The following is a 15,577-nucleotide window of genomic DNA, read 5'->3' as shown; positions in this document are numbered from 1 at the left end:
TTTCCATGGTTGCAATGGCATTATGCACTGCCTCATCTTCAACCTCTGCTTATGTAGAAACAGGGAATGTGGAACCTTGGGTTGTGAGGTGGTGTCGCAGTGATGATGCACAAGAGTAAGCTCAGACATTAAACAAACATACCACAGTTTTCATTGTTCAATATAACGTGCAATTCATGTATAGTATTTGTGTTATTTAAAAATATTAGTAAGCTATTTTGCATATTTTCTTAATTATAACAGTAAAATGTACTGCAAATAATTTTAATAGTGCTCCCTGAACTTCTTTATTTCTAAAACTATAAATTATTGGATTTAACATAGGGGTAATAATTCCATAAAGAACAGGACCAACCCGGTCCTGGTCAAGGGAGTAAGTAGAAGTAGGGCGTATGTATGTAAAAACAGCAGTTCCAAAGTAAAGTATAACAACTGTCAAATGAGAGGCACAAGTGGAAATGGCTTTCTGTCTTCCAGAAGCAGTTGTAATTTTCAAAATAGCTTTAGCAATGAAAACATAGGACATAATAGTTAACAAAAAAGACCCTATGATCACAGATCCTCCAGAAGTATATACCACAATTTCATTAATGGTAGTGTCAGCACAGGACAGTGCAAGCAGGGGTGGGATGTCACAGAAGAAGTGGTTAAGAGACGTCGATTTGCAGAAGGGTAAACGGAATGTGAATACAGTGTGAGCAAGAGAGTTCAATAGGCCAGCAGTCCAGCATGTTATTGCTAGTACTGTACATATTTTCCAGCTCATTACTTTTGTGTAGTGTAGTGGCATGCATATAGCCACATAGCGATCACCTGCCATAGCAGCAAGCAGAACACATTCAACACCCCCAAAAGATATAAAGGAATACAATTGTACCACACAACCAAAGAAGGAGATACGTTTCACATCAGATAGAAAGTCCAGTAAGAGTTTAGGAACTGTGGAAGTTGTATAGCACATATCTACAATGGCGAGATTGCATATGAAGAAATACATTGGGGAGTGAAGAACTGGAGACAGAGTGACAGTGATGACCATCAAAGAGTTACCAAGAACTGTGAGTACATAAACCACTAAGAAGAACACAAATAGGTATGGCTGACTCTGAGCATTATCAGTTAATCCTTGAAGTGTGAATCCAGTTAGCCATGTTTTGTTGTTCTCCATGTTTTGCTTGTTTGTTCCTAAAGTGAGAAAAGTGTATAATGCTAAAAACTGTAAGAGTCAACATTCAGAGGTTCTGCTATGAATGGTCGACCATTTTAAGGTCGACAGTCATTAGGTCGACCACTATTGGTCAACATAGACAAATGGTCGACACATGAAAAGGTCCACGTGGATTTTAAACTGTTATTGGTGGCATTTTTTCCGTACCATGATCAGGAACCTCAATTAGTGTACCGCGTCCCCTTTCATGGCTCACTTCACTCGCCATGCTCCGCTATTACTATTTCCAATCGTAGTCCATGTGGATGGTAAAATATGTAAAATGTAAAAATCTAATTAAAAAAAAAAAAAGCCATGTCTACCTCTTCATGGGTCGACCGTTCATTGTTATGTATTGACCATTTTCATGTGTCGACCATGTGTCCATGTCGACAATGTTAATGTCGACCAATAATGGCCGACCTAATAACTGTCGACCTTAACATGGTCGACCATCTAAACGGATACCAAATACAAGACGTTTAAATGTCAAACACTAAATTCACATGAGTATTTAAAACAATGACTGACACTGACCCCTGATGCTGGTATTTGACTTTGGCAGTAATTTTTAAGTCATTTGTTAGTGCCAAGACAATTTTCCAATTTATGTGACACATGTTGTTGAAGCCTGACATCGACAGAAGACTTTATCAATTATCAATCATCACTGTAACTTACCAGATGCATCCTCAATTTAATAGTAATTATATATATATATATATATATATATATATACTGTGTGTGTGTGTGTGTGTGTGTGTGTGTATATATATATACACAAGTTAGAATAATCAGGTGCGCTCAGTATAATAGAAAGGTAAGTCTTTAACCAGTAAAGCTTAAAAGTCACTTCTCTACAACCAGAGGAGAGTAAATGCACTAGTGTCCTTCTTTTAATAGTACTGCTGCTCCCCCGCCGTCATAAATAGCCCGGAATTCCACGGGAAACAGGTATCTAGAAAAAGAGACAGGGGGGGGCGCTCCATAGTGCACAATCAATTTAATTTTTAAAAGCACACAAACACTCCGGTTAAAACACAGCGTTAAATGCCCGTACCAGAACACAATCCGCTGTGGGCTTAATACCACATGATTTAAAACACATATGCCCCCGGCAATTCTCCAAACCTCCGGCAAGCTTCTAGGATAGGACCACAACCCCGTACCGCTGTCCCGACGTGCGGCGGCTGTGTCCAGCGGTCTAGCGGTACGGGGTTGTGGTCCTGTCCTAGAAGATTGCCGGAGGTTTGGAGAATTGCCGGGGGCATATGTGTTTTAAATCATGTGGTATTAAGCCCACAGCGGATTGTGTTCTGGTACGGGCATTTAACGCTGTGTTTTAACCGGAGTGTTTGTGTGCTTTTAAAAATTAAATTGATTGGGCACTATGTCTCTTTTTATATATATATATATATATATATATATATATATATATAATATAAGAGATAGGCTGGTTCAGTTTTCTGTAGACTGAGCCCATCTGAACTTCAGGGATCCGAGGCAATATACGCCCAGGTTTACCTTACTCGGATTCTAAGAAGAGGCAAAACATCATCTTCCCAGTGTGGACTCTTGCATGTCCTGCAGTGCCTTTTCACAGCTGATGCTGGACTGACAACACAGCCACTATACTGCAAGGGCAAATATCAATTATCCTCCTTCCTACTGGTGCATGTCACACACTACACACAGCCCAGAGTTCCTAAAGGCATTTATTTTATTCTAATGCCATTTTTTTCATAACATTAGCCTTCTATTTTAGTTATTTGTGCATAGTCAGTCACACTAGTGCTGTAAGCCTGCAGTGCTGCCTAGATCACTCAATACTAGGGATGAGCGGGTTTGGGCCCTCATTCCGAGTTGTTCGCTCGCAAGCTGCTTTTAGCAGCTTTGCACACGCTAAGCTGCCGCCTACTGGGAGTGAATCTTAGCTTATCAAAATTGCGAACGAAAGATTCGCAATATTGCGAAAAGACTTCTCTGTGCAGTTTCTGAGTAGCTCGAGACTTACTCTTCCAGTGCGATCAGTTCAGTGCTTGTCGTTCCTGGTTTGACATCACAAACACACCCAGCGTTCGCCTAGACACTCCTCCGTTTCTCCAGCCATTCCCGCGTTTTTCCCAGAAACGGTAGCGTTTTTTCAAACACTCCCATAAAACGGCCTGTTTCCGTCCAGAAACACCCACTTCCTGTCAATCACATTACGAACACCAGAACGAAGAAAAAACCTTGTAATGCCGTGAGTAAAATACCTAACTGTATAGCAAATTACTTGGCGCAGTCGCAGTGCTAACATTGCGCATGCGCAATTAGCGGAAAATCGCTGCGATGCGAAGAAAATTACAGAGCGAACATCTCGGAATGACCACCTTGGTTCCCTGAGAACCGAACCCGCCCGAACTTCACCACCAGAGCCCGGATCCAAGTCAGGCTCAGGTTTTCCCGCCTGACTTGGAAACCAGAACGAGGCAAAACGTCATCATCCCGTTGTCAGATTCTCGCTGGGTTTGGATTCCATATAAGGAGCCGTGCGTCGCCGTCATTTTCACTCCGGCATTGGAGAGTGTAGAGATAGGACTTATCTCCATCCTCAGTGTCCTGCATCAGTTCAGTGGTAGTGTCTTGTGCTGCATCAGTCCAGTCACAGTGGTGGTGTCCTCTGCTGCCATATGTCCAGTGCTGCTGTATAAGTCCAGTGCAGTGGTCCTATCTTGTGCTGCATAAGTCCAGTGGTGGTGTCTTGTGCTGCTGCAGTCCAGTCACAGTGGTGGTGTCCTCTGCTGTCATATGTCCAGTGCTGTTGTATAAGTACAGTCAAGTGGTAATGTGTTGTGCTGCATCAGTTCAGTGGTGGTGTATTGTGCTGCATCAGTCAAGTCACCGTGGTGGTGTCCTGTGCTGCTGTATAAGTCCAGTCCATTGCAGTGGTGCTGTGTTATCCTGTATCAGTCCATTGGTGGTGTCCCTGTGCTGCTGTATATGTCCAGTGGTACTGCCGTATATGTCCAGTGGTACTGCCGTATATGTCCAGTGATCCTGCCGTATATGTCCATTGATACTGCCGTATATGTCCAGTGGTACTGCCGTATATGTCCAGTGGTACTGCCGTATATGTCCAGTGGTACTGCCGTATTATTCCAGTGATCCTGCCATATAATTCCAGTGGTACTGGCGTATAAGTATAGTGATCCTGCCATAGAATTCCAGTGGTACTGGTGTATAACTCCAGTCCAGTGATACTGCCATATAAATCCAGTGGTACTGCCGTATAATTCCAGTAATCCTGCCCTATAATTCCAGTGGTACTGGTGTATAATTCCAGTGGTACTGGCGTATAAATCTAGTTCAGTGATAATGACGTATATGTCCAGGGGTACTGCTGTATAAATCCAGTGGTACTGCCATATAATTCCAATGATCCTGCCGTATAATTCTAGTGGTACTGGCGTATAACTCCAGTGATCCTGTCATATAATTCCAGTGGTACTGGCGTCTAAATCCAGTCCAGTGGTACTGCTATATAATTCCAGTGATCCTGCCATATAATTCCAGTGGTACTGGCGTATAAGTCCAGTCTAGTGATACTGCCGTATATGTTCAGTGGTACTGCCGTATAAGTCCAGTGGTACTGCCATATAATTCCAGTAATCCTGCCATATAATTCCAGTGGTACTTAGCACTGAGGACACTTTTTCTGATGTCTCTGTACATTCTCGGTATCGCCTGCCTAGTGAAGTGGAAACTAGATGGGATTTGATAACGGGGGACACAGTACCTCAAACAATTCTCTAAGTCCCACTGAACTAATGGCGGAAACAGGATGCACATCTAACACCAACATTGCTGTTAAGGCTTCAGTTATCCACTTTGCAAAAGGATGACTGCTATCATATTTCATCTTCCTCACAAAGGACTGTTGGACAGTCAATTGCTTAGTTGAAGTAATACAAGTGGCCTTCCGACTTCCCCTCTGGGATGACGATCAACTCCAAGCAGCAACAGCAAGCGTACCACTCAAGGATTCTCCAGAGGAATCCAGGTTAGGAAAGAACTCCTCAGTCTTGCCAGTGACATGGCCTGCAGGACTACTGATGTTCCTGACTGAGGAGGAAGTTGACGTTGAGGGAGTTGGTGGTGTGGCTTGCAGGAGCTTGGGTACAAGAGGAAGAAGGGATTTAGGTGTCAGTGGACTGCTTACGCTCTTACCCAAAGTTTCACAAATTGACACTGACTTCTGATGAATGCGAAGCAGGTGATGTATAAGGGAGGATGTTCCTAGGTGGTTAACATCCTTACCCTTACTTATTACAGATTGACAGAGGCAAAACACGGCTTGACACCTGTTGTCCGGATTTGTGGAGAAATAATTCCACACCAAAGAGGTGACTTTTTTGGCATCACAATGAGCTTCTTCGTCCCACGGACAGCAGGTGCCTCCCCTCACTATCAGAATCCTCATTGTCAACTTCCTCCTCAGTGCCAGCAACACCCATATCCTCATCCTGGTGTACTTCAACAGTGACATCTTCAATTTGAAAATCAGAAACTGCACTGTGGGTGCTCCTTCCAGCACTTGCAGGGGGGTGCAAATGGTGGAAGGAGCCATCTCTTCCCATTCAGTGTTGGGAAGGTCAGGCATCACAACCGCCAAAACACTTGGACTCGCCTTGGGGATTTGTGATAGCATCTTAGAACACACAGTTCTTTTCTGTGCTTTCTCCAGCTTAACTCTTATCATTTTTCTAGCGGGAGGATGAGGGCTTCCATCGTCATGTGAAGCTGAACCACTAGTCATGAACATAGGCCAGGGCCTTAGCCGTTCCTTGACACTCCATGTCATAAATCGCATATTGGCAAGTTTACATTTCTCCTCAGTCCATTTAAATTTCTTTTTTTTTTTTTTTTTATGGAGCTTTGGCTTTGTGGATTTTACATGCCCTATACTATCACATTGGGCATAGGCCTTGGCAGATGACGTTGATGGGATTTCATCATCTATGTCATGGGGATGCAGTCAGTTTACCTCCAATCAAAATCCCAACGTTCAAAATCCCGACACCAATTGACCGACCGGTCAAAATACCGACAAGGTCAAAATCCCAACATAGACAAAATACCGACATTTAAAATGCCAACAGGTAAAAATACCGACATGAGTTTTTCATGATTTTTTTCATTGAAACCGACTTCTTCATACTTTACCATCCCAGTGGACCTGGAAGCATGGCGAGCACAGCGAGTCATGCGAGGGGACGCGGTACACTTTATATGGTGTCCATGTTGACTTATGTCGACATACACACAAAAAACAACAAAAGCCGCATGTCCGTATTTTGACCTGTCGGCATTTTACATGTCGGTATTTTGACCTTGTCGGTATTTTAAATGTCGGTATTTTTTCCATGTCGGGATTTTGACCTTGTCGGGATTTTGTTCATCGGGATTTTGAACGTCGCCATTTTGATTGGAGGTATTTCATACCGACCCCATGTCATGACTAGTGGCAACAGCTTCAGCACTAGGAGGAAGTTGTTCTTGATCTTTCCCTATTTTATCCTCCAAATTTTTATTCTCCATTATTTTTCTGGAGTTATATAACAATATGCAGTACAGGAGAGCGTACCTCTACACCACACAGGGCAAACCCTGTGAAAATTATTTGGATTAAATATTAATAACCACTTTATTTGGAGTAAATAATATACAGCACCGGACAGCACCACTTAACTTATATGGCAGCACCACTGGACTGATTTATATGGAATTATATGGACTTATATGGAATTATACGGCAGGATCACTGGAATTATACGGCAGGATCACTGGATTTATACGCCAGTACCACTGGAATTATACGGCAGGATCACTGCAATCATACGTCAGAATCACTGGAATTATACGGCAGGATCACTGGACTTATACGCCAGTGCCACTGGAATTATACAGCAGGATCAGTGGATTTATACGGCAGGATCACTGGATTTATGCGGCCGTACCACTGGACATATACAGCAGTATCAATGGACATATACAGCAGGATCACTGGACTTATATGGCAGGATCACTAGACTCATACGCCAGTACCAGTGGAATTATATGGCAATATCGCTGGACTTATACGGCAGGATAACTGGATTTCTACGGCAGTACTGCTGGACATATACGGCAGTATCAATGGACATATACGGCAGGATCACTGGAATTATACGGCAGGATCACTGGATTTAAACGGCAGGATCACTGCAATTATACGGCAAGACCACTGGAATTATACGGAAGCATCACTGGATTTATACGACAGTACCACTGGAATTATATGGCATGATCACTGGATTTATATGGCAGGATCACTGGATTTATATGGCAGTACCGCTGGACATATACAGCAGTATCAGTGGACATATACGGCAGGATCACTGGACTTATACGGCAGGATCACTGGACTTATACGGCAGGATCACTGGATTTATATGCCAGCACCACTGGAATTCTACAGCAAGATCACTGGACTTATACAGCAGGTATCACTGCAATTATACGTCAGGATCACTGGAATTATATGGCAAGATCACTGGACTAATATGGCAGGATCACTGCAATTATACAGCAGGATCATTGGATTTATACGGCAGTACTGCTGGACATATACAGCAGTACAGCTGGACATATATGGCAGTATCAATGGACATATACGGCAGTATCACTGGACATATATGGCAGTATCACTGGACATATATGGCAGTATCACTGAACTATAGGCAAATCTGTGGGGTGGTCCGGGGGTGTACTGAACCACCCATTAGCAAAAATAAAATTTTAAAATGTATCATTTTTAATAATTATTCCTCCCGGTCAGGAACGCATTTGCTGACCGGGAGGACACTCACGCTGCAGCAGCTCCCTGGCTCCCCCCCCCCTGTTTGTGATTTGCCTATAACGTTTGAGTGTGACGTGAGGTAATGACGTCATGTCGCACGCAGCGCTCACCAGCTCCGCCGCTCACCAGTCTGAGGGGAGTGCCGAGCCGAGGCACAGACTCCGGGCGCTTCCTTCAGCTCCCGCCGCCTGCAGCCTGATTCACCGCTGTCACGGGCGGTCACGAGCCCGCCCGCTCTGAGTTTGACTCACCACCCAGCAGCCCACCCGCGGCCCACGTGGAAACCCAGACACTTTCAGTCACAGTCACTACAGTGAGTGATCTGACTTTTACTGTGGACTGTCACTCAGTGCTCTACCTGGTGCAATGTGTCTCAGTGCAATACCTGCCGCAATGTGTCTCAGTGCTCTTCCTGGTGCATTGTGTCTCAGTTCTCTGCCTGGTGCATTGTGTCTCAGTTCTCTACCTGGTGCAGTGTGTCTCAGTTCTCTACCTGGCGCAATGTGTCTCAGTGCAATACCTGGCGCAATGTGTCTCAGTGCAATACCTGGCGCAATGTGTCTCAGTGCTGTACCTGGCGCAATGTGTCTCAGTGCTGTACCTGGCGCAATGTGTCTCAGTGCAATACCTGGCGCAATGTGTCTCAGTGCTGTACCTGGCGCAATGTGTCTCAGTGCTGTACCTGGCGCAATGTGTCTCAGTGCAATACCTGGCGCAATGTGTCTCAGTGATCTACCTGGCGTAATGTGTCTCAGTGCTCTACCTGGCGCAATGTGTCTCAGTGCTGTACCTGGCGCAATGTGTCTCAGTGCAATACCTGTAGCAATGTGTCTAAGTGCTGTACCTGGCGCAATGTGTCTCAGTGCTGTACCTGGCGCAATGTGTCTCAGTGCTCTACCTGGTGCAATGTGTCTCAGTGATCTACCTGGCGTAATGTGTCTCAGTGCTGTACCTGGCGCAGTGTGTCTCAGTGCTTTAGCTGGCGCAGTATGTCTCAGTGCAATACCTGGCGCAATGTGTCTCAGTGATCTACCTGGCGTAATGTGTCTCAGTGCTCTACCTGGCGTAATGTGTCTCAGTGGTCTACCTGGCGAAATGTGTCTCAGTGCTCTGCCTGGCGCAATGTGTCTCAGTGCTCTGCCTGGTGCAAAGTGTAGTACGTGCTCTGCCAGGCGCAAAGTAAAGAACGTGCTCTGCCTGGCGCAAAGTGTAGAACGTGCTCTGTCTGGCGCAAAGTGTAGAAAGTGCTCTGCCTGGCGCAAAGTGTAGAACGTGCTCTATCTGGCGCAATATGTATAATGTGCTCTACCTGTCGCAGTGTGTATATAGGAGGTTCTACCTGGTGCAATGCGTATTAGCTGCACTACTGTGTGGTGTAATGTGAATTGCCACTATTATGTGGCCACGCCCCTTCCCCACAAAGTAACGCCCCTAAATTTTTCCTGCGCAGTGCATGCTTACCATATAGAAGGGGAGCACCAAGCATTACAGTATGTACAGAATTTTGCCCTTTTAACCTAAAAATGTGCCCCCCGAATGAAAAATGTGCCCTCCCCGTGATCAGCACCCTGCCCTAAAAAACTCCTAGAGTGAACACTAGGATATGAATGTTCCCAGAGTGACGAGAAATGGGACACGCCCGCATTTTCATTGACCACACCCCCTTGTGATACGTGGTCACACCCATTTTTCTGCGTGCGTCTCAGGTGCACATACCCAGTGCCGGTAAGAATTTTTTTCTACTTGGGACCACCCATTACCAGATCTCTAGTTTCGCTTATGCACTGGACTGGACTTATACGCCAGTACCAGTGTAATTATATGCCGGTACCACTGTAATTATACAGCAGGATCACTGGACTTATACGCCAGTTCCTCTGGCATTATACGGCAGGATCACTGGAGTTATACGGCAGGATCACTGGATTTATATGGCAGTACCAATGGACATATACGGCAGGATCACTGGACTTACACAGCAGGATCACTGGAATTATACAGCAGGATCACTGGAATTATTCGGCAGGATCACTCGAGTTATACGGCAGGATCACTGGATTTATACGGCAGTACCGCTGGACATATACGGCAGTATCACTGGACATATACGGCAGTACCACTGGACATATACGAAAGCACAGGGACACCACCACTGGACTGATGCAGGACAACACAGCACCACTGCAGTGGACTGGACTTATACAGCAGCACTGGACATATGGCAGCAGAGGACACCACCAATGTGACTGGACTGATGCAGTACAACACACCACCACTGGACTGATGCAGCACAACACAGCACCACTGCACTGGACTTATACAGCAGCACTGGACATATGGCAGCAGAGGACACCACCAATGTGACTGGACTGATGCAGCACAAGACACCACCACTGGCCTGATGCAGCACAAAACAGCACCACTGTACTGAACTTATACAGCAGCACTGGACATATGGCAGCAGAGGACACAACCACTGTGACTGGACAAATGCAGCACAAGACACGGACACTGAGGACGGAGACACGTGCTCTCTCTACACTCTCCAATGCCGTAGTGAAAATGGCGGCGACGCGCGGCAACTTATATGAAATCCAAACCCCGCGAGAATCCGACAGCGGGATTATGACCTTTTGCCTCGTTCTGGTTTCTGAGTCAGGTGGGAGAACCCGAGCCTGACTTGAATCCATGCTCAGGTAGTGAAGTTCGGGAGGGGGTTCGGTTCTCTGAGAATCGAACCTGATCATCTCTATACAAAATAGGAAATGCTGCAATATTCGAAAACTTCTCAACAAAACAGTTATTCCAACTGCATTCCTGCACTGAGACACTACAGTATTACAGCTAAAAAAATTTATTATTTGTCCTAGATTTCAGGGCTTTAAAAATGTCCGCAGAGAGAAGAAAAAAAGAGTCTCTACTATAGTTCATTATAACAAAATATTATTAAGCAGCTTGCTTATTGCATTCAATAAAGTAATCTTTTTATTTGATGGTAATTCAGTATGCATTCAGAAAATACAAGACGCTGCTTTAAAAAATATTTTGAATGGATTATGGAGCTGATTAGCTGGTACTTTATCACCATGCAATTTATCACTTTCTAAGGCAGGGGTGGCAAATCAGTCAGAGACAAAGAGCCAAAAAATCTTGTTGGGTACGTCAAAGAGCCGACATCAAGTCGAAGGCGCGAGTGCAAAAATGGGGTGTGACCTTGTTCCTGCTAGGCCACACCCCTGGTATAAAATACAATGAAAATGCCAGATCCACATGAAATACATTTTAAAGCCAGAATCGACATAAAATACATTGAAAAAGACACTTCCACATAAAATAATTTAAAAATCTAGATCCACATAAAATATATTGAAAAAGCCATATTCACATAATACACTTCAGCTCCTTCATGTGTCACTCCAACCAGCGCCCCCATGTGTCAATGTGTCACTCCAGCCAGCTCCTTCCTGTGTCACTCCTGTCAGCTCCCCATTGTGTCTTTCCTGCCGGAATTCTCCTTTGTCACTCCAGCCAGCTCCCCATTGTGTCACTCCTGCCAGCACCCTCCTGTGTCACTCCAGCCAGCACCCTCCTGTATCACTCCAGTCAGCTCCCCCATTATGTCTCTCCTTCTAGGATCCTTCTGTGTCACTCCAACTAGCACCCCCATGTGTCAATGTGTCACTCCAGCCAGCTCCTTCCTGTGTCACTCCAGTCAGCTCCCCATTGTGTCTTTCCTGCCAGAATTCTCCTTTGTCACTCCAGCCAGCTCCCCATTGTGTCACTCCTGCCAGCACCCTCCTGTGTCGCTCCAGCCAGCACCCTCCTGTATCACTCCAGTCAGCTCCCCCATTATGTCTCTCCTTCTAGGATCCTTCTGTGTCACTCCAGCCAGCTCCTCCTTGTGTCACTCCAGCCTACCCTCATACAGATGTGTCCACATACATCTTTGCTATATCCGGCCATGTATGGCTTGGTTTAACATACTAAAGACTCAGAGATTTAGCCATGCCTTGTGATTTTTCTTAACTTGCTTCTTTAATATGTTACTTTATACATATTCTATTATGGCAAACATAAATTTAAAAATCCATCCACTCGTTACTCATGCAAAACACCTTAGCCATGTTTTGCATGTTGTGCCAAATTTAGCAAATTAGCAAAGATGTAAGTGGACACTTATGTATGTCACTACAGCCTAGTATCTGGCTCCCTCAGTTGCCATAGTGCTGCTGTGTGTCTGGTTGGAGTGCACCAGTTTCCATGATCTGTTGTGGTCAGGTGACTGAGTGTCGGGAGCCACATTTGAATAAAGAAAGAGCCGCATGCGGCTCAAGAGCCACAGGTTGGCCACGGCTGCTCTAAGGCTTGATAAATCTGAGCCTGAGCCTGTCCACTAAATTCCATGTTTACTATAGCAAGTAAGTCTACAATCTGGATTATATATTTGTTAAGTGTGTGGTTTAGTTTAACACCTATTATTAATTAGTGTGCAGTGATGTTTGGAACAACAGCATGTTACACATATGACATATACAGTACATTTGTATTTCATATACAGTAGTAGTATTTTGTGTGGTGCGTATTGTGTTGGCAATAGCTATAGACTGCTTATATGTTTGTGCTTTAGGAAGGAGAGTGTGTTTTTCAAAATATTCAAATGATTTAACATTGTTTCATACCACTTTATAAAAAGAGTTTGGGGTATATTCATGAAGCAGTGGAAAGTGTGGAGAAGTGAGCCAGTGGAGAAGTTGAACATGACAACCAATCAGCATTAAAGTAACATTTAGAATTTGCATACTATACTATTGTACGGAGCAGTTGATTGGTTGCCATGGGCAACTTCTCCACAGGCTCACTTATCCACTTATTTCATTGCTTCATGAATAGACCCTTTATCTGTTGTAGACTTTTATATTGGACTTCGATGGAAGGTTTGCATGTGCTGAAATTATACATCCAAACCTAAAACCTGGACATTATCTAATTAATGAACAAAGTATAGTAACTAACTATCATGAAGCCTATTTAAACAGCACACACAAATGCAGGCTTCACACTGCTACGAAAAAGTGTTAGTCTCTTTTTAAAAACCTTTTTTAAGTACTGTAGTAATGTTTTCAAAATAGCACTAACAGTATAGAAAAACTATGCCAGTGGTTCTCAGCTACACAGCCCTCAATCCCCCTTAACAGATCAAAAATTGTGGATTTCTTTACCCATGCATAGGTGACAATCTGCTGGGCCACTCATTTTTCCACTTGTTTCTACTGACAGAAATCCTCAACATGGCTTAGAGCAGAGGTTCTCAAACTCGGTCCTCGGGGGCCCACACAGTGCATGTTTTGCAGGTCTCCTCACAGAATCGCAAGTGAAATAATTAGCTCCACCTGTGGACCTTTTAAAATGTGTCAGTGAGTAATTAATACACCTGTGCACCTGCTGGGTTACCTGCAAAACATGCACTGTGTGGGCCCCCGAGGACAGAGTTTGAGAACCTCTGGCTTAGAGTCATCTCTGCTTTACATGAAAACACACATACAATATTTGTATGGTTAGCATTACTGCCTCACAGCACTGAGGTCGTCCATTCCCGCCACGGCCCTAAGTGTGTGTAGGTTGAATATTCTCCCAGTGTTTTCGTTAGGGTACTTTAATTTCCTCCCTCAATCTCAAAAAAATATAAAATAAAATGTCTGTTTGAAAAGGGAAATGCAGGGAAAATCTAAATTTTAGGGACTTTAATTTAGACCCCAAAAATATACTGGGGTATATTTACTAAGGTCCAGAATTATTTCGAATCCATTCGAGTTCCGTTTTTTACTCTAAGTGGCATCTCGGGAATTTACTGACCAAGAAAGTCGTCCGTGTTTGTTGCATTCGTATTTTTTTACGCAGCCACGAACGCAAATACGAATGAATAAACCATCAGTCAGATACGGTCGTTATTTAATATTACATGGTAATTTACTAAGGATTCGTATTTGTGTTTTCGGTCGTAACCACCTTAAACTAGGCTGCAAATATCCTCGAATCGTACATAAGTTCACATTTCAAATAGAACTGCTTTTGGCTGGCGTGTTTGACATGTATCACTACTCTAAAATTACTAAGGTAAGTGTAACAAGGTTCCTTTATGGTTGTGTCTGTATTGTGTGTGTTTTGTAGGATACATGTTATGTTTTGATCAACAATACACTTTGTTTTGCTGTTTTTATTTTTACAAATTTTGTAAAAATCCAGTCCTGTTATTCTAAACATTATATTTGCACAGCATTTATGTTGTGCTGTTTTGTGTTTCTGAATGTGACCTCATGCATAAACATAATTCTAAGGTAACGTTACCTAATAGAATTATGTAATGTAAAATACTTTTGTAAAACTATAAATACTTATCCTCTGCTGCATGTGTAAGATATGTACAGTAGCTTGATTGTGAGCATGAACATAATTTCCTTAACCAACTCTAGGTAAATTGTTATGTAAACAATACCAAAACAACTGTATCATGTTGTACCTTGTTTTACTTGTACATTAGTTTTACAAAAAATGTAGTTATCAAACAAAAACCACTTCTCACACCTGTGAGTGCAAAATCAAAAATGCAACTAGCATAACATTTTCATTGAAAAATTTCCACACATGATTATGTAAATTTATTTTACAGGTCGGCCTCTTGAGCTGGATGGTTCTTTACCGTTGGTGTCTGGACGAGTTTGACCAGAACATTTGGGAGGGGACATTACAAGTGTCACTAAGGGGGTTGTGGAACAGGAACTGGAACTTGTGTGCTCACCTTGATGAGTGAGATGCTGGGTAAGTGTAGTCAGAGTCAAATTTAAGTCTCTAGTGGCAGACGTGTGGCTCTCCATGATTCTGACCATGGTGTCTTGTGTGGTTTGTGTTGCAGTCAATATCTGCAAGTAGGTTTGATGGAGCCTGTGATTGTCATCCATGACTTGTTGTTATGTATCTATCATGTGATTGTTGTCTGCCCTCATTAAGTCTAAGGTGTTTGCCATTTGGGTGAGTTCATTTGTTTGTCTGCTGTTGCTTCTGCAGAGGTGTGGAACGTGATGGGCAAGACTGGAAATGTATTGTGTTTGCCTACGCAAACAATCTAAATTATTTGCTTGCTGGGTGGACCAGCAGTCCCAAAATGCCTGGTCTTGAGACTGTGCTATAGGTGTGGTAGGGCTTCTGTCCTGCTCAGGTGTCTGGTGAGTGGGTGGAGTTGCAAACTGTCTAGATGTTTGGTCTGGTGGTGGTAGAGCAGTGAGGTTGAGGGTAAATGTTTCCTCATTGTCTGTTTCCTGCAGTTGCCCTGGCTGACTTACCTGAAGATTCGTGTCTGCTGAAAATAGAAAGCAGTTGTGTGTAAGTATAATATTTACAAATGCTTTTGTTTTGCCAATGTGTTGTGTTTTATTAGTGCTACTAGTGTTTATTGTATTCAAGTTATTTTTGTGTGTGTTGCTAAACCTATATTT

At 43.6% G+C, this 15,577-nt stretch overlaps 1 protein-coding gene across 1 annotated transcript; it reads right to left on the bottom strand.

The window, feature by feature from the left end:
- Positions 1-205: 205 nt before the first annotated feature.
- On the bottom strand, positions 206-15,043 carry LOC134966162 (olfactory receptor 5V1-like). Its single transcript, XM_063942741.1, has 2 exons — positions 14,884-15,043; positions 206-1,185 (listed from the first exon to the last, which is right to left on the bottom strand). Exons 1-2 carry the CDS (start codon positions 15,041-15,043, stop codon positions 206-208), a joined length of 1,140 nt encoding a protein of 379 aa, XP_063798811.1.
- Positions 15,044-15,577: the final 534 nt, after the last annotated feature.

The sequence above is a fragment of the Pseudophryne corroboree genome, chromosome 1 (genome assembly GCF_028390025.1).
Source record: "Pseudophryne corroboree isolate aPseCor3 chromosome 1, aPseCor3.hap2, whole genome shotgun sequence".
NCBI lineage: Eukaryota > Metazoa > Chordata > Amphibia > Anura > Myobatrachidae > Pseudophryne > Pseudophryne corroboree.
The sequence above is the reverse complement of the archived record's forward strand: the minus strand, read 5'-3'. Positions and strand labels throughout refer to the sequence as shown.